At 44.0% G+C, this 18,211-nt stretch overlaps 4 protein-coding genes across 4 annotated transcripts; all 4 read right to left on the bottom strand.

Annotated features, from left to right (window-relative positions):
• Positions 1–3,335: 3,335 nt before the first annotated feature.
• Positions 3,336–5,613, bottom strand: LOC102714556 (E3 ubiquitin-protein ligase ATL6-like). The gene has a single exon (XM_006653407.3). The coding sequence runs from the start codon at positions 4,908–4,910 to the stop codon at positions 3,759–3,761; it is 1,152 nt and encodes a 383-aa protein (XP_006653470.1). The 5' UTR covers positions 4,911–5,613; the 3' UTR covers positions 3,336–3,758.
• Positions 5,614–5,718: 105 nt separating this feature from the next.
• LOC102714287 (pentatricopeptide repeat-containing protein At5g09450, mitochondrial) lies at positions 5,719–7,976 on the bottom strand. Its single transcript, XM_006653406.3, has 2 exons — positions 7,578–7,976; positions 5,719–6,711 (listed from the first exon to the last, which is right to left on the bottom strand). Exons 1-2 carry the CDS (start codon positions 7,929–7,931, stop codon positions 5,806–5,808), a joined length of 1,260 nt encoding a protein of 419 aa, XP_006653469.3. The 5' UTR covers positions 7,932–7,976; the 3' UTR covers positions 5,719–5,805.
• Positions 7,977–8,881: 905 nt separating this feature from the next.
• LOC102702275 (esterase AGAP003155-like) lies at positions 8,882–11,070 on the bottom strand. The gene is made up of 6 exons (XM_006652279.3): positions 10,662–11,070; positions 10,456–10,554; positions 10,318–10,359; positions 10,044–10,173; positions 9,372–9,473; positions 8,882–9,122 (listed from the first exon to the last, which is right to left on the bottom strand). Exons 1-6 carry the CDS (start codon positions 10,905–10,907, stop codon positions 9,016–9,018), a joined length of 726 nt encoding a protein of 241 aa, XP_006652342.1. The 5' UTR covers positions 10,908–11,070; the 3' UTR covers positions 8,882–9,015.
• Positions 11,071–14,386: 3,316 nt separating this feature from the next.
• LOC102701998 lies at positions 14,387–15,438 on the bottom strand. The gene is made up of 2 exons (XM_040523664.1): positions 15,212–15,438; positions 14,387–15,074 (listed from the first exon to the last, which is right to left on the bottom strand). The coding sequence occupies exons 1-2, from the start codon at positions 15,331–15,333 to the stop codon at positions 14,669–14,671; spliced, it is 528 nt and encodes a 175-aa protein (XP_040379598.1). The 5' UTR covers positions 15,334–15,438; the 3' UTR covers positions 14,387–14,668.
• Between the last annotated feature and the right edge of the window lie 2,773 nt (positions 15,439–18,211).

Raw genomic sequence — 18,211 nt, 5'->3', positions numbered from 1 at the left:
GTGCCTCTAGTATTTCATTTTCTTGAACGTATGAGTACGAATTTGTCATGAAAATGACAAATTTATTGGTGAGTTCGTGATTCCAACCTTGTCCGTTAGTACTCCTTGAGGATGCACCAACCCCTTCAGGATGCAAAAACCTTAAAGAGGAATTTCATAGGAAGTACGGTTCAATTCTCACAAAATACCTCCATTCTGTAGGAGCTCAACCTTCAGGATTCATATTTCATATCTGCAATCTCGTTTGTGAAAGGATGGCTGCAATTTGTCCCGCTACGTTGCTCCTTACAAGCAGTAGAAATGAATCTGATCCATTAATCTATTTTTATTGAACGGTTTAAATCTATTTATATTATCACCTTACTTAATGATACTATAAACATCGAGGGGCATGATTGTCCAAACAAATATAGACTTAAAAGGATAAAATCGTATATTTGAGCATGTGTGCAAGGATGCGTCATTAAGTGCGTGCTAGTTAACAATATGATCTGATGAATGGATAAAACCTATTACTAAGAAATCGATAAAGTCATATATACCAACACTACCCACTAATAATTGAGTTAGTAAAGTACTGGAACATACTTCTAAACAGACAATCTACGTCGATTATATTGGTAGTATAATACTACCATTAAAGAAGCACATTAGCGTTTTGAGCTTCTCTCTGTCCACGTTACATTCTCCTCCCTCCCTCACGCATTCCATAGCCTGATAATACCTTTGCTGCAAACTTTAATTAGTATGTCAACTCTGAAAATAAAAACTGATTTTTCAAAAAAGCCAGCTCTGTTACAGGATTCCAATTTATCAGGGCGACAAGCATGTTCATTCAGAAAGTCGTATACCTATGTCATGTGTCGTTCTAATTTGTTTACAAACTGACGAGTGATCTGAAGGGGTTTTTCTTTCACTAAGACGGCCCGAGATTGAGCTACCCAAATGTCAACTTCTGTCGGCCGAGATGCCCCCCGACGACATGTGCTTTGCTTGTTGCGTGGGTCGTTTGGACTTTGGAGCAGAGCTTTTGATAGCTACTCACTGCCTAGCTTAGTGCTTTTTTTTAACGGTACGATACGAGACACACACGAACACACACCACAACATACGTATAGGATTTTAGGGTCCCTACCATACGCTTAGGATTTTTGGGTGCGCACGCGTGCGAGGGGAACATCCCCGGATGAGAGACACGAGTTGCGATTCCCACGCGGCTGACCGCCCAAGCACCGCTCGGCTCTCGCTTAGCTTAGTGCTTGCTTGCAAAGTTGCAATGCTACCGGTTCTTGTTCTTGGCCGGATTACTTGTGTGGCTCAGGAACTGTGAATCTGGATCGGTTTTGATTGGGTGGAGGTGTTATCGTAAGTTGGTCTTGACCATTGTTAGCGACAGTGCAGATCTGCTGTTGGCCTTTTGTGCGAACGAGACGTTCAGTTTGGGCCAATAAGATGTGCCTCATTGGCTCAGGCTTGGGCAGCATGACTGGTCCTTTCGCACCATGTATGGTCCGGGACATTCTGTTGCTCAGACAGACAGTGGTAAATGCTAGTACTATGCTACGGGCTCCTTTGGTCATAAATAGATAATATGATTTGTTTAGGGTTTTTAAAACCTAATCATGTTTTTGTTATAAACTAACCGTTTGAGAAGTCATTTTTTCTCCTTTTGAAGAAAAAATCCAAACGGTATATCTGTAAAAGAAAAATAATTTATAATTAAAAATTTTATATGTGTTCTTAGCAATCTAAAAACAAAGACCGGAAAATAAACTTTGATGAAAAACTCCAAAATTAATTTTAAATTTAAGATTAAAAATTTAAATTTTAAATTATAAGCATAAATATAAGCGAAAAAATGAGGTGTTTGTCTCATTTATGGTTAAAAGTTTTGAAGGTCTTTTATCAAATTTTATCCTAAATGTTAAGTATTTATGGCCAAAGTTAGTAAGTACTTATGTGCAAATGCTAAAACAATGTCATTCCCGATGTCACTAGTATAGGTAGGCTAATTTTGTTAATTGTCGAAGCATATCCCTGTGTTCAGGTTGGGTTCAAGTATTCAAGCCTTGGATAGAGACTGTCAGACTCAGAACTCAGAATACCTTGATTGTCACCATAAGATTTGTTAGACAGGTACTCAGTCGATTGATACAGCCACACACACGTTTTGTTGGGAGCTATATCTTCTACAGCAACTACAGAAGCTATAGTAGAACGCATTAGAGAGTGATATTCGGCGATCGTATCTCCAATCAATGGTTCCAACCAACACATCATCGCGGCATGATTCTTTGTGTACACCAAAAAAGAACAATATTGATGGAATGATTACCAGGGTTTGCAATATCACAACAATTATTACGCTAACCGGTCATATCACCGGAGCATAATAATAAATCATGATTTGGTTCTGTAAATATTGCAAGTTCTTCAGTACGATAATACCGATTGTACTATGCACCTCACCACATCAATAGTGGGCTTCCGTATTACTGCATAGGACTAATGGTCCGATATATTTTATATAAAAATTTTCTACACAAAAGTACATCATTTCATACTTCTAGAAGCAAATTTTAACTCGGTACTAATATCATTTGTTTATACCCTTAAATATTTATAAAAAATAATAATTTTCCACTCTCAACTTATCTGCAAGGTGGCCTTAGTTTACTTCCAGCCAAGCTTTTAATCACACTTCATTACCAGCATATTTTAGCGGCTTCAACCGGTGACTCAGAGAACACAAACAAACCTCTCATTGCCACTTTTTTGGTGAGTGGACATGCTGCCCTATAAAGCAACTCCTAAAATTTCCACAACAAAAGCATGATCGAATTGTTTGTGCGTGTCACCATGCTATGTCTCCTAGCATTCATGTAATCCTGCCCCTTGAGTCCGGTGCAAAGCTACCACCGTGCAGAACTTATAAACTAAATTTTAAATTGTCAATCTTAATCTTAGAATTGATTTTAGTGTTTTTAACTAAAGTTTATTTTTCAGTCTTAGATTTTAGATTGTTAAAAATATATATGTAAAATTTTTATATACAAATTATTTTTTGTTTGTAAGTATGTTATTTGGATTTTTAATAAAAAACCAAACGTCACCCCTATTACAACGGCGACGCAAATCCCTCTCTAAGTTACTATACTACCACGTCATTATCCGCTAATCTCTCTCTTGTTATTTCCTGTCAAGAACACGAAACTTGCGACATTGTTTACACAAGGACGAAAATGAACTCGCCCTCACATGAATCTTTCAAAGGCGTTGATGATTCGATAACTTGATAAGAACCAACCATAATTTATACGGCAGTAGCCTCCCGGACAAAAATGATTAAAGAAGCTTATCGCTAGCTCATCCGCGACGCTGGATGGAAATGCGATTATGCGAATGCTTCTCCCACTAACGAAAAGCGGGATACGCATCCAGTAATTTACAAGGGAAATGGGGGTGAAATCCCGGGAGGATCTCCGAGAGTTCGTCTGGTGAACCGAGTTTTTTTTTTCAATCCGGTGAATCTTTTTTTTTTTACAAGGAGAACAAAACTGAACTTTTCTTTTGCGACGGTCAAAAGATGTTGGAAAATTTCAGGCCTCACGAAGCATGAACAGTGATTTGATTAGTCTACATAAATAGATTCCTAAATAAAAAAAAAAGAGAAAGAAATGGAAGCAAAGCACGATTTTTGTTGTTGTTGTTGTTTTTCCAGTTTCCGGCGAGGTGGAGACGTCGGCGTCGTGGGGTGATCACGGCCGCCCCGCCGTCGGTGAGGTCGGACCCTTTCTGCTCGATTCGGCGTCGTCCTTCCCTCTTCTCGTCGAGCCGTCCCACCCCTTGCGCACCGACCCGTCGCCTCCGCCTCGCGCCCATGACACTGTCCTGGCCAAGAACGCCTGCCACCGGCGGCCGCCGTGGCTGCTCCCTCCGCCGGTGCTCCCGAAGGTGACGCCTACGGCCCGCCGCCCTCCTCTCGAGCTCCCCTCGGAGCTCATGTCCGAGAGGTTGACCAGGCTGGTGGCGTGGCGGAGGCGGAGCGACCTGAGCACCTCGTCCCGCACGTGCTGCGGCAGCCGCAGCGTGAACCTCTCGTGGTCGCCCGCCTCCGCCGCCGCGGCCCCCGACGCGACCAGCGAGTGACCCGTCGAGTGCGACCTCGGAAGCCTCGCGGCGCGCCGCTCGCTGCGCAGCATCTCGAGCTCCACGGCCTCCTCCTTCCTGTCGTCTTCGTCGGTGTCCTCGGTGTCGTCCTCCACCGGTATCACCACGGCATGCGGCGGCGACGGCTGCCACCGCGGCTCCTGCTCCGGAGAAGGAGGCGCCGCCGCCGCCGCTGCCGCCGATGGCGGCGGAGGCTTCTCGAGGTTGGCCCGGCACAGCGGGCACGTGACCCGCGCCTCCAGCCAGGGGTCGATGCACTCCGGGTGGAACGCGTGCGAGCAGTGCGGCAGCAGCCGGAGGTCGTCGCCGTCCTCGAACGCCGTCAGGCACACGGCGCACTCCAGCACGCTCTTGCCGATCTTGTGCTTCACCACCTTCCTGTACGGCACGATCGGGAACGTGGCCACCACCGCCGGGTCCAGCCCGCGCTTCCCTCTCCTGGAGGGCCCTACTCCCGCGCCGCCCGCCGCCGCGGCGGCGCCACGCGCATCCCCGGCCTCCGCGAGGCGGCACTGGTTGATGTACGCGCAGAAGAACAGCAGGAAGAAGAACACGCTGATGGACACCGTGATGACGGTCGACATGGTCCGCCCGAACGGCGTCTGCTGCCGCACCGGCGGCGCCTCCGACGTCGGCGCCGGAGACGCCGACGAAGACTGCGCGTCGGCGCCGGCGCAGCCGGCCAAGACGGCACCGACGACGGCAAGAACGACGACGAGGAGGAGCTCACGCGTTCCCATCGCCTCCAGCTCGCCACGAGCACGGCCGGCCACCCCCTTGTCTACCTCAGTAAGGATTCGGTTCTTGACGACAGGAGAGAACCTGAAATCAGCGCCGACGATGCCCGAGACCGCCAATTCCCCAATCGCCAACAATCTCCTCCTCCTCCCCCTTATCTTTCCTCCTCTTGGTTGGAAGGATGGAAATGGAACTTCATCATCATATCCCCTTCAATGGATGCCTGCCTCTACCTGTAACTTACTTGCCTTTTTTTTTTCTTTTCCCTTGTGCTCTTTTATCACATCACACAAGTACAGAGAACCCCTTTGCCTTTTGTTTTCTCTGCGTCCCCATCCGCAGCCGAATTGATCTTCTCTGGGGTTGACTAGCTAAGCCTGACACACTGAACGCGACGTGTCGCAGGGGAGGCTATACCTTACCTGCACGTACCTGTAAATTGTCAAGCCTGTGCTGACACTGGGAATATTCCAAGGTTTTGGAGGCCATCAATGTCGATGTCGATGACGACGATGATCCCTGATGAGGTAAATGGAGGTACCAAAAAGAAAGGCCTGGAAATTATGTGGACTGTAAGTGTAAACAGTGTTTTTATATGGAGTTACAACGCCTCATCATCTGCGTGGTAAGCACACGACGCGTACGGCGAACTTGGTGAGTTTTTGGTGGTGAGGTTGCCATCAGGTGATGCCGTGGAGCACTGGAGCAGCTGTACCGGTCACTTCAGACTTTTTGTTTACAGCTTAGAAATTGGTAGGCCAGAACGAACAGGAGAACATAAGCTAACACGGCCATTCAAGGTCTTCAGGCAGCAACCGATAGGAAATAGATCCATTATTATTGCATCGTATAATGTAATGACATACTAGTACTTAACAGTTCAGCATGGAGAGCCACTCAGGAGGAGCACTCTTGCCTGCTTGTCAGTATACAGCTCTTTTGCAGCATCATTTCCCTGAAGCTATTTGCCGTGTCGGTGAAACCGGCGTTCAGGAAGGCATCAAGCAGCCTGTTGCAGGCAGAGATGTCGAACTCGGGGGCTTTCGACCGCTGCCACTGGTCGACGACTTCCCCGGCATCCTTCAGCTGCCCGCACATCAGGTAGGAGGAGAGCACGCAGATGTAGTTTCTACTCGTCATCCTCTGTGAAGTCATCAGCATGGATTTCCAAATGTCCTTGATTCTGTCCCGGTTGCCAAGTCCGGTGTGTAAAATGACGAGGAAATCGTATGTGATCCACTCCCTTTGGCTGATCTTCACCTCTGCTTCCACAAGCGAATTGCCAGAACCAACAAGCTGACCAGCGTCAACGTAAATAGCAGCAAGGTCCCGGTACAACTTCCACCCTTCATTGGTGTTTGCATCTTTTGACATCTCATCAATGATTCCTTTGTAGCCCTCCAGATCCATTGATGCCGCAGATGCACTGATTCGTAGATTGTATGTGAAGAGGTCCGGTGAAACATTTTGCCTTTTTAGCTCTTCAGCAACAACCGAGACTTTATCAAGCTCGCCAACAGAAATGTACAAGGTCATCATCTCATTGTAAACAAGGATATTCATCGGTAGGTTAGCATCCTTCATTCTTTTAAACAGCTTCTCAGCTTTGTCTATCATCTTGGATCGAGCATAGGAATGAAGGAGAGCTGTATATGCTTCCAGTGACTGTGCACCAGCTGGAAGTTTCTCAAAAAAATCTTCAGCTGCATTAGCACCAAAAACTCTGGTAATCAAGTCAATGCGCATTCCATAGTCATTCTCAGATAAATCAGACTCATGATGTGTTTTCATCCACTCGGCTACCTGTAGAAATGCAAGTTATGAGCTACTATTTGGAGTTTTGATATAATTTTATGAGAGGATAAACATAGCAAACACTATCGAATAGTTTTATTTATCATGCTTACAAATGTTCCCCAGGTCATCAGTATAAGCAATCAAATAAAAAAGGAACTAAATGGGCATGCTCTACTAACTCCAGCTAGCCAAAAGTTTGGCAGCTACATATTTCAATTCATGATTGACAATAATGATTCTGACACAATTATTTCCAATATAGCAAGACGCCTACTTTGGCCTATTTTTAGAGAGATAATCCGGCCCATCTAATTTAGAAATGGTGTATCTACATAGCACCCTTGATGACGGTTAACATTCTTTACCAAATGAAGCAAAACATCATGTATACATGCATAAAATATCCCAATATTTAAATGGCAATATTTGGCCTGCAATTATGACGGCAGCAAATTGCAGCTCCTCAAATGTCAATAGTAGATGAGTTCATCAAAAGTTTCTTTTCGCTAATAGTATTAGAAAATGAAGGACAGAGCTAAAGCATGTAAATGACGGAATGCTACATTATTAGCGGCAAGACTAACACAAATACCCAATGTCTGAGATAAAAGGATGGTCGACAGCACAATTTACTTAGACCCAGTCCTTAGTCCTTACCGACGCAGACGTAAGCATGGTAGAAGGAACAAGGCAGTAACGAGGCCACCTACGACGCCCAGATAGAAATACATCACAAACATTTCCTAGCATTTTCGAGGAGAACAAACAGATCACAAAGGCATGCGCTAAATCCGGCTTGAATCTACAACCGGGCAGAACAAATGGGACAATCAGAAGAGATCAGAGCGGGGGAGGGTGGGGGGCATCCAAACCTCGAGCGCGTGCTTGTACCGGCGTGCGCGGCTGAGGTCGCGGGCGATGCGGCGGAGCTCCGCCGCCGGCGCGGCGCGGCCCTCGCCGGCCCACCTCTCGAGCGCCGCCGTCGCGCTACGCTTCGCCAGGCCCAGCCGGAAGATGCGGCTCCTGAGGTCGTCCTCGTCCCCACCCACGTCCGGGCCCGCGGCTCCATCGGCGACGTGCGGGTGGGGCTGCGTCCCGGCGGCCGTAGGGGAGGCGGCGCAGGACGAGGAGGAGGAGAGGGGGCTCGGGCTTGCGAGGAGGGCGGCGCGGACGAGGGCAGAGGACCTCGCGGCGCGAGCGGTGGCCCGGAGAAGAACCGCCGCCATCTCGCCTGTGCCCCGCGTGCCTACCGAGCGAACCGCGACTAGAGAAAGCCGCAGCAGAAGCCTCGTAGAGCGGAGGAGTGGGCCTACATAGACCTAATAAGTTTCTCTGCATGGGCTGCCCGTCAAGCCCAAACTTCAAGCTACTGACTGGGCAAGTCCAGTAGGCCACGGTATATTTCTTTTAGTTCCTAAAAATTTTTGGATGGGGTGTTATGTCAACGTTTCACCGCAATATCGAAATGGATTTTTAGATACAAATAAAAATAAATAAATTTCATAGCTCGGCTGAAAACCGTGAGACGAATCTTTTAAACTTAATTAATTCGTCATTAGCACGCGTACGATTACTGTAGCACTTTATGGTCATCATGTACCAATTAGGCTAAAAAGATTTGTCTAGCGATTTTCTCCATAACTATGTAATTAATTTTTATTTTTATTTTTATTTAATACTCTATTTAGATGTCTAAAGATTTAATATGATATTTTTGGGGAGAAAGTTGGGAACTAAACGACCCAGCCTCTTGCAAACTTCAAATAGGCGTTTGTATTTCACAGATTCCCACAAAACTACTTCCTCTCTCCGAATCTATGGAAAAATGAAAACATATTCTGATAACCTAAAACAGAGGTAATATTTTTTAAAGAAATATGTAAAATGGTGCCAAAACAGAAAAGTGTGTTATAGGAGTATGTTATGTTGTGTATGCACGGTGGGCTGCTCCTGCGATCTCATATGCAAAGTAAACATAGCGCCACTTTGGATTGATGCCGAAGCGTGCCCTATCAACGTCTGGATTTGTATCAAATCTTCGGAATTGTTTGATGCCATGCTCTATTTGGCATAAATCTAAAACTTTATTCACTGTAATTTGGATTCACATAGAAAAAAAAACAAACATGGGTAGATTTTGACACTACCACAAATTAACCGGGTAGAGGACTAGACCCATATCGAAGAGTAGAAATCCATTCATTTTGCGAGATTATTGAAAACACTTTGCACCATCACATAAATAAGGAGGATACAACAGTATGCTTAGTATGAATTTGGTGTGTATCTGGATACTGATCTTCTATCCTATCACAAACGCATTTCCTTTTCGTCAACATCAGCAGATGAATGCTCTAGCGCCGTCTCCTTCTCAATCTTGTCCAGGAAACGAAGCATGACTTCTAGACTTTTCTCATCTGCATAAACAATTTTAAGATTGATGTTACTTTGACATTGTGGCGGAAAGAGTTGACTCGACGAATAAGTAAAACCCATAGGTGATGCACAAGGATCCATATTATGGAATCAGTCCGAGCACATGTTTTTGTTTCAGTTCTCTCATGTTTCGGCTAAATCCTTTAATACAAAGCATCAACTTTGGTACCGGTAGGCTAACCACTTCCTGATGAAGTAACTTCAAAACTCAAAAGGACGAGTGAGCTTACCAAGCCTTGGAACTGTGTGGCCCTTTGGATGACGTACGATGAATGGATCCTCGAATGATTCTATAAGCTTTTCGCCATGGGTTTTCAGAAAGTCGGTATCGCCTGCAATTAAGATTACAAATCGCTCAGTGAACATCACAATATTTACTAAAAAAAAGCTAACAGAAAACTGATACTGGAACGGGACAGGTACTAAGGGCCTCCAATGCGGTCAACTGAATAGTAGCATGAAATTAACCAAGCATATTAGAAGAGTTATTTGCTGAATCGGAGAAAAGGTAGGCATATCAATATATTGCTCCTTTTGTATGTTACCACTGTTCATTTGCTAAATTGTTATATACAATCAGAGTTGTGATATTGTCTACCTTCTGGAAGATTTGACTGAAAACATGACGCCATGTGAAGCGCATATATTTCTTTTCTTTTTATAAATAAAAGCACACTGTTGATGCGACTTTTTATGCACGTCGTTTCAAACAAATAAGCATATACAGATACGCCGGCTGAAATACAATTTTTTAATTCAAAAAAAATACTAACAGCACCGCGTTGGAAGCAACAGTCAACTTACAAGCCATCAGAAAATATGCTTTAAGTGGCAGCAACAAGCTAGAATAGCATCGACGCAATCTTTATACACACACACACACTAAGAAGAGAGTGAAATACCGAGGAAGTGAACCGAGGGGCATTTGATCTTGTTGGCGTACGCCTTCTCGGCAACCGTCGGTGACTGAAACTTGGCGCCTCCTATGATTATGAGGTACTTGATCTTAGGAACTCTAGTCAGGGCCAACCCCTGCACAGAAAAATACAGAGTTAACAAAAAAAAGAGCATAAGCGAAGCTGTAGGTGTTTGCGTTTGCGCATATGCAGGACAATAAGAAATAAATCGTGTTGTGTTCATGCGCTAACAGCTAAAAGAACATATAAATTGGCCTACCTGTTCTTGGAGCCCAGGGAGCGCGCCGGACAGAATCGAACCCTGGAATAGCATGGAATTTGCAATTTTTTGAGTTAAAAACTTGTCACCATATATGATACGGTTCAATTCAATGACAATCTGTCCCAAATTTTATACCTGGGAGAAACCCATCAATCCATCAAAAGGCCCATCTTTGATCATCAGCTCCTCGATGTAGTTCAGGCATTCGTCGAAATTCCTGTACTCTGTAAAATCCTGTACCACAAAAACAGAAGAAGACCATGAACACACGGGAGAAAGAAAAAAACAAATAAATTCAGATCCGCATGGGGAGAATCAGATCAGACGAGAAGCCGGCGGACCTTATCAAACTGGAACCACTCGTAGTAGGGCGGGTCGAAGATGCCCTCGACGTCGGACTTGCCCTCGGCGGGGAAAGGCGCGTCGGCGAAGACGAGGTCGAGGCGCGCCGTGACGTCGGCCGGCCACTTCCCCACCACCTGCTTCCGCATGATCTCGCCGCTCGTCCGGAACCCGTGCAGGCAGAGGAACCTCGGCCTCCGCCCCGCGGGCCTCGCACCCTCCTCTCCGCCGCCGAGGCTGCCCATCCTCCACACACACGCTCGCCGCCGCCGCCGCCGCCGCCGGGTCAGTCTGACCAAGAAGGCTGGAGACGCCGGCTTCGCTGGGAGGCCGGTGGCCGGCGGCGTGTGTGGCTGGCGCGCGGCGGGGAATTTGTGGCGATTCTCGCGGCTCGGGTTGGACTCCTTTTCGCTCGTGTCGTGCGCGGCCGCCTCGTTTATATGGTCGAGGCGTTGGGGGCGTGGACCGCGTGGGTGGTGGTGGTGGCGCCTTCCTGGCCTCGCGGTTGGTAGGGGCCCACACGTCGTCGAGTCGGAGGAGGTCTGTACGCCACGGGTGACGTAGTAACAGTAGTGTAAGCTCGGGCCCACGAGGCTGGTACCGCACGTGGCCGGGACGGGATCGACGTTGGTGAGCCTACGGCCGTCGGATCTCCATCTGAGGGAGATGGGAGGGCTGAGATGTGTCCGCTGCGGTTGGCCGTGGAGGGATCTGGGGGCCACCACACCTATATCCACCACGCGGGGTAGGTCAGATTTACCCACGTGTCTGCCCGTGCAAGCCAGGCCCCGTTCGTTACCTCCTCTGATATAACTCAGATTCAGATTCAGTACGGGCCTTACATGGTATATATTTTATAAAAATTTTCTATAAAAAAATTACTTTAAAAGTTTAGATTAATTTATTTTTTATTTTTTATAGTTAATAATTAACTAAACATATGTTAATTCATTACCACATGGTACGCAACCCTACGAATTGACCAGCTTTAAGGTGGTGTTTAGTTTGCAAAAAATTTTGCAAAAACATCACATCAAGTTTTCATATACATATTTAAACGTAGTCTAATTATAAAACAAATTTTAGATTTCGGCTGGAAACCGCGAGACAAATTTTTTAAGCCTAATTAATCCATCATTAGCATATGTTGGTTACTGTAACACTTATGGCTAATCACTTTCTAATTAGGCTCAAAAGATTCGTCTCAAGATTTCTTTCGTAACTGTATATTTTTGGTTTATCTAATATTTTATTTAGATATCCAAAAATTTAATGAGATGTTTTTGAAAAAATATTTTGGAAACTAAAGAGGTCTACATTCTAAATGTAGGAGTACTTGTGTCAGCCAACCATCTGTACCGTCTCGTACCTCGGGTGCTCCGCTGACATCCAGCCATCCAGCGCTGATTTTGCGAGCGCGAGCGGTCACATCGGGAAAGGAGGCGGTGCAGCCGTGCGACCGTTCAGCAGCGGAAGCGAGCCGGCGATTACGTTCGTACGCGCCGGCTCCGTGCACCCCGACGGCGACGACAAAAGAAAGAGAGACGAGTGATGCGATGCGGGTCTAGGTGACTAGGATTCTCCGTTCTCGTGGATGCCCGATTGTTCCAAGGTGGACTATCCAGCCCAAAATCAAGTAGGCTATGGGCCTTGCACCGGTGGCTGCGGCCGTGTTTCGGGCTTCACCACCACTGCTCACAGGGAGATCAGTGTACTGCACGTCGCGTAACCGGTAGCCGAAAACTTTTCGTTATGTAGTCTTACGTCATTAAGTTAACACCATATCGAATTTTTTGAACATCATAACTCATAAATAGAATATAATTTTAATTAATATGTAATATAAAAATAAAACTAATAGAGAATCTTGGTGGTTAAAATACCACTGGTCCTATCCTGGGCCTCTGTCCCCCCAGCGCGAAACGCGGCGAATCACTGGAGTTCTCCCCGACGGAAAACCCAATCAGAACCAGCCACGTGCCAGCACAATCCTGTCTACGACGTGCCCACGGTACACCCACCCACCGGCCGCCGCTTTCTGTGATCTGTTCACCGCCGCAGCAACGACGACGGCGAGGGGTGGCCGTGGCGGTGATGCAGATGAACACAGGCGAGCAGCAACGACGACGGCGAGGGGTGGCCGTGGCGGTGATGCAGATGAACTGATGATGATGCGCCGGTGTACCGTGTATACAGCACTAGCGCAGGGCAGGACGGTAATGCACGCGACCTAACCTAAGCTGACCTTTGTCCCTAAATATTTGAATTTTTTAATACACGTTTAATCATTCATCTTATTTAAAAAATTTATATAATTACTAATTATTTTTATATCATTTTATTTATTATTAAGTATACTTTTATATATATATAACTTTACATATTTAAAAAATTTAAATAAGACGAACAGTCAAACGTATATAAAAAAGTTAATGGCGTCAAACAATTTAGAAACGAAAAGAGCGGAAGATTGGACGGAGGAACCTGCCGCTTAATTTTATCCCTGTCACGAGCACGGTATCAGATCCTCCCCTACTGCTACCAGCCGCAAGATGGTGTGTACCTTTGAGCCCTCCGATACTGTAGTAGTTCGAGCGATGGGGGAAACCTTTTGAGGCTATCTACTTCCCTCGTCACTATATAGTTTTAGCTAGAAAAATTAGTGCATTTGAACCATAGTTTTTTTTAGAGTGAAATCAGTGAACTTTTTAATACCACGGCATTGTCGTATTCTCGTTTTAGCCATAAAACCAGCAGTCATCCCTTCTATGTCTCTTTTTATCTCCTGATAAATAATGGACATATTGCTTATAGCTATCTAGAATAAGTGATTACGAATATGGAGATATTATTCAAATTCGTAATTTAAGAATGGACCAAATCTCTTATATATTTTGAAACAGAGCGATTTCAACAATCTTACTAGTGACTCGCATATCCTGTTGATGTTATTGGATTTTTTCTCAATCTCCTATTACCTCCGTTTCAATGTATAAGATGTTACTTTCCTCCTTAGATTCATATTAGGGATGAATCTAAACACATAAAATATATTTGTTGATCCATGGATGAAATTATATATAGCCAAAACATCTAAAAAAACAACAAAGGGAGTAGTAATTAGTAAAGCACAACCTTTAATATAGGACAAGATATTTTTATGTCACCATATTTTCCAATAAAAATAGCACAATTCCTGTAAATTACCTACATTTACAATGTATTTGTACAAATATTAAAAGTTACACTATAATTATACTTTTTATTAATAATTATGCTGTAAAATCCCTGTAAATTGCCTAGGGGGTCATCTTTTGGCTTGTTAAATGAAAAAAAAACCAAACGAATGAAAAATAATTTATGAATAAAAATTTTTATATACATGTTGTTAGCGATCTAATCCAAAGCTAAAAAATAAACTATGATTAAAAAAACTCAAATCTATTATAAGTTTGTGGTTAAAATTTAAATTTTGACTTATAACTATACGCAGAAGCGAAAAGATAGTGTTGCTACATTTACAGTGTAAGTGTACAAATTCCACAACTTACACTATATTTTCTTAATGACTATGCTATAAATTTTCTAATACGTGCTATATAAAAAATAATAATTAAAATTACTACCTCCGTCACATAAAAGCTTCACTTCTATACATGAATCAAAAAGAGTAATTAATTACCCACTTGAAAGAGAATATAGGATAAATAAAACATAGGTTACATATAAAAGAGATAGTAACCACATTTTAAAAAGTGACTGAAATCAAGCAAAAGAAATTATGGCACTATATCTTTTTAGCAAAACTTAAACCAGGCTTTGGTCATCGATCATGGGTTACAGAAAAACCTTGGTTTTCTGATCGGCGAGAAGGAGGATTCCGACAGGATCATGGATTCACTATCATAGTCTCATTATATCTCTGTACACTATCGCTGTGCATGACGGATACATATGTACTCGTATACAGTACATCGTACACCGTAGTACGTATTGTAATTAAACTCTAGCAGCTGATGACCTCGGCGAGGAGCTTGTACCTCCTCACCTTGACCTTGACCCCGGTCTTCTTCCCCGCCTGCGTCGGCTTCTTGCTGCCGTTGCCCTTCGCCGGCGCCTCCACCTCGTCGGCCGCCTTCTGCTTCTTCACCGGCCGGCCGAGCCCCGTGCCCGGCGCCCTCCTCGAAGCCGAGCACCCGGTCGCCTCCTGCAGACGCTGCCGCTCTGCCGCTGGCGCCTCACCGGACGTCGAAGTCTCCTGATCCGTTGGCGACGATGACGACGCCTTCCGTCGCACCGTCGGCTTGTCCGCCGCCGTGTGGGCATGGCCGCCGCCGCCGGGAGCCGGGTCCCTCAGGCACCAGTTGCACCGCCTGTACGCCGTGGCCCTCGGGTACAGATCGCTGCAGTACCTGCGTGTTATTTATTCCCAGGCAAGCACAAAATCAGATTTCCTGCGGCAACGGCTGACGCGACGACCAAACTAGCTGATCGGCGACCAAGAAACGGCCGGCGCTACCGCGCTAGCTCTCGCGTGTGTGTAGCGTACCTGTGCTGCAGCCGGACGCCGCAAAGCCGGCAACGTAGCAGCTCCTCCGGCAGGCCGCGGTCGCCGCACATGCAGCACACCTCGCCGGCCCCTCCGACCGAAGTAGACGGCGACGACGCCATCGGTCGGTGTGGCCCGGTGATCGATGATCGAGCTAGCTAGACAGGAAGCGAAGCTAAGCTAAGCAGTGAGGAGTCATGGACGCGCTCCGGTGCTCGACACCTTCTCTCTCGTGTGGTCCGGGAGGAGGAAAACGAAACGAGCTGGGCAACTATTTATATTGATCAGAGAGAGAGAGAGAGAAAGAGAGACAGAGAGAGCTGTCTGTAGTGTGAACCGTTGTGGACTGAGGAGATCAAAATCATCGCTCGTTCGGTCGGTCGCCGCCGTGTGATTCCGGCGAGGGGCGCATCGATCGATCGCTCCGGCCACCACGGCGTAGTGATTAGACAACGACGACGTTCTGTCCAGGAAGATAGCGACGATTAATAACATATTGATTTAGATGTCAGGCAGTTCGGCGAAAGCGAACTGTTTTTATGATGGTATTATCTACTCGCGTGGCGCATCGGCGTTGAAATGACAGGGGCGGAATATCTCGCCGCCGAATAAAATCCCAGGTTACAATATAATAAGCTCCGGCTGAAATCATAAACAAATTACTTCCCGGCGCAAATATTCCCGGGGGGAGTGAGTGCTTCCAGCACAATCAAAGCACGCAATGACACGGTAAAGGATCAGCTCTAATTGGGTCTGATAAGTTTCAAGGAAAAAATTAAGCATTTCCTAGACCCTGTTTGGTTTAGGTGACTAATACATTAGTCCCTCTACTTTAGTCTTCTTTAATACCTAAAAACCCAAACAGAAAGGACAAAAGGACAAAAGAGACTAAAATCGTATTAATTTATTAGTCTCTTTCATAGGTACTTATTGGGATTAAAACTTCCTTTTACACTTGCTGCCTAACAAAAATTTCTATATATGATGCATTTTTAGTCACTTTTAGTCTCTCTAACCAAACAGCAGGGACTAAAGATTTTAGTCCAGAGACTAATTTTTAGTTCAGGACTAAAGAATCAAACACCACCTTAGCGCATCAGGCGGTAAAGGTTATCGTTTTACTAAACCCTATCTTTTTAAGGATAAAGGCTAAGAATGGGAGGAAAGAAAAAGGAAAGAAAAAAATCACGAAGAATTGTTTAGCCTTTTTAGGAAAAAAAAGTTAAACGAGAAATTTGTAAAAAAATGATTTATGAATAAAACATTAATATAAGTATTTTGAGTTATATAAAAGCCAAATCTAAAAAAGTCTGTTTGAAAAAAACTCATAAATCTACACCAAATTTAAGATTAAAAATTCAATTTTTAGTTTATAAACTTAACCAGAAGCAAAAATATGAATGTGCACAAGTTTGAATTATTACATACTTAAAAAAACAATATTTATTCATTTAAAAAGCGTCCTATGAGAAATGAAACTCCTTACTACCTCCGTCACTGAATATTTGACGCAGTTGATTTTTTTATACGCGTTTGACTACTCATCTTATTCAACTTTTTTTTCAAAAATGTATATGTAGAAAAATATATTTAACAATACATAAAATAATATAAAAATAATTAATAATTATGTAAATTTTTAAATATAATTTATGGTTAAACGTATATAAAAAAATTAACAGCGTTCCGGGACGGCGGCGGGAGTATATTGGTACAATTCGTAGGTCGTGAGTGTATAGTGTTGTAGTAGTGTGTAAATGTGTCCTGTGTCAATCCATTACAACAATGAAAAAGACTTGAACGTTTCCTCATTGGAGCCTGGAAATTGTCGCGCGCGTCGCATCTGCAAGCGCGTGCGTGACGAGGGATCGTGGATGTGGTGCCGTACACGGGATGGCATGGAGCACACGCAAAGACTCGACGACCCGGGGCCTCGCTTACTTCTTCAGGTCTTCCTTGGCCACGGCAGAAGGACTTATTTTTACAGTTTGTCCTACGAATGTTTAAACGTTTATTATAAATAGTAAATATGAATTATTAACAAAATTCAATCATAATCTTGGACTAATTCACGAGACGAATCTATTAAGCCTAATTAATTCATGATTAGCCTATGTGATGCTACAGTAAACATGCTCTATTTATAGATTAATTAGACTTAAAAAATTCGTCTCGCAGATTAACACTCATTTATAAAATTAGTTTTTTTATTAGTCTATAGTTAATACTTCAAATTAGTGTCCAACCATCTGATATGATATGGGCCAAAAAGTTTAGCCCATCTAAGACAAATGCGTTTTAAAGACTTGAGAGTATAGTAGCAAAAGCTAACCCCCATCAGACGTCATCGTTTCACGCTACCAGTGTGTGAACTGTTAACAAGCATGCTTCGAGTGGTAGGAACTAAAGATTCTGTTTGGGACAGGGGTCTAAACTTTAGCCCCTTGTCCCATCGGATGTTTGGATATTTATTATAAATAGTAAATGTTGATTATTAATAAAATCTATCTATAATCTTAGACTAATTCGTGAGATGAATATAATGAGCCTAATTAATACATAATTAGTCTATGTGATGCTACAGTAAACATACTTTAATTATGGATTAATTAGGCTTAAAAAATTCGTCTCGCGGATTACCACTCATTTATGAAATTGGTTTTTTTATTAGTCTATGTTTAATACTTCAAATTAGTGTCCAAACATCTGATATGATATGGGGCTAAAAAGGTTAGCCCTATTAAAACAACTCCTAATCTATTCATGGACGATTCTCTTCATCTGTTATCGGATTGTCTAAATAGTTATAAAAGAACTTAAAAAGTAAAAATAAATTAACATAATATATATCACTCTACAAATATGTAAGTTAAATATGATTTCTATAATTTATGATTATATATATACTAGAAAATAGCCCGTGCGTTGCTATGGGTAAAAAAATTTAAATATACACAAGTATCAAGGGGAACACAGTCCTAACATATGCAGATATATGCA

The sequence above is a fragment of the Oryza brachyantha genome, chromosome 4, assembly GCF_000231095.2.
Source record: "Oryza brachyantha chromosome 4, ObraRS2, whole genome shotgun sequence".
Classification (NCBI taxonomy): domain Eukaryota; kingdom Viridiplantae; phylum Streptophyta; class Magnoliopsida; order Poales; family Poaceae; genus Oryza; species Oryza brachyantha.
Note: the sequence above shows the minus strand (reverse complement) of the source record. Positions and strands in the feature narration are given on the sequence as shown.

Coding starts and splice junctions, on each gene's coding strand:
- LOC102701998 (XM_040523664.1), bottom strand. CDS start 15,333: ATGGCGTCGTCGCCGTCTACTTCGGTCGGAGGGGCCGGCGAGGTGTGC. Junction 15,075..15,211: donor GGCGTCCGGCTGCAGCACAG/GTACGCTACACA, acceptor AATAACACGCAG/GTACTGCAGCGATCTGTACC.
- LOC102702275 (XM_006652279.3), bottom strand. CDS start 10,907: ATGGGCAGCCTCGGCGGCGGAGAGGAGGGTGCGAGGCCCGCGGGGCGG. Junction 10,174..10,317: donor TCCCTGGGCTCCAAGAACAG/GTAGGCCAATTT, acceptor TTTTCTGTGCAG/GGGTTGGCCCTGACTAGAGT. Junction 9,474..10,043: donor CCCCTCGGTTCACTTCCTCG/GTATTTCACTCT, acceptor TCTTAATTGCAG/GCGATACCGACTTTCTGAAA.
- LOC102714287 (XM_006653406.3), bottom strand. CDS start 7,931: ATGGCGGCGGTTCTTCTCCGGGCCACCGCTCGCGCCGCGAGGTCCTCT. Junction 6,712..7,577: donor GGTACAAGCACGCGCTCGAG/GTTTGGATGCCC, acceptor GCATTTCTACAG/GTAGCCGAGTGGATGAAAAC.
- LOC102714556 (XM_006653407.3), bottom strand. CDS start 4,910: ATGGGAACGCGTGAGCTCCTCCTCGTCGTCGTTCTTGCCGTCGTCGGT.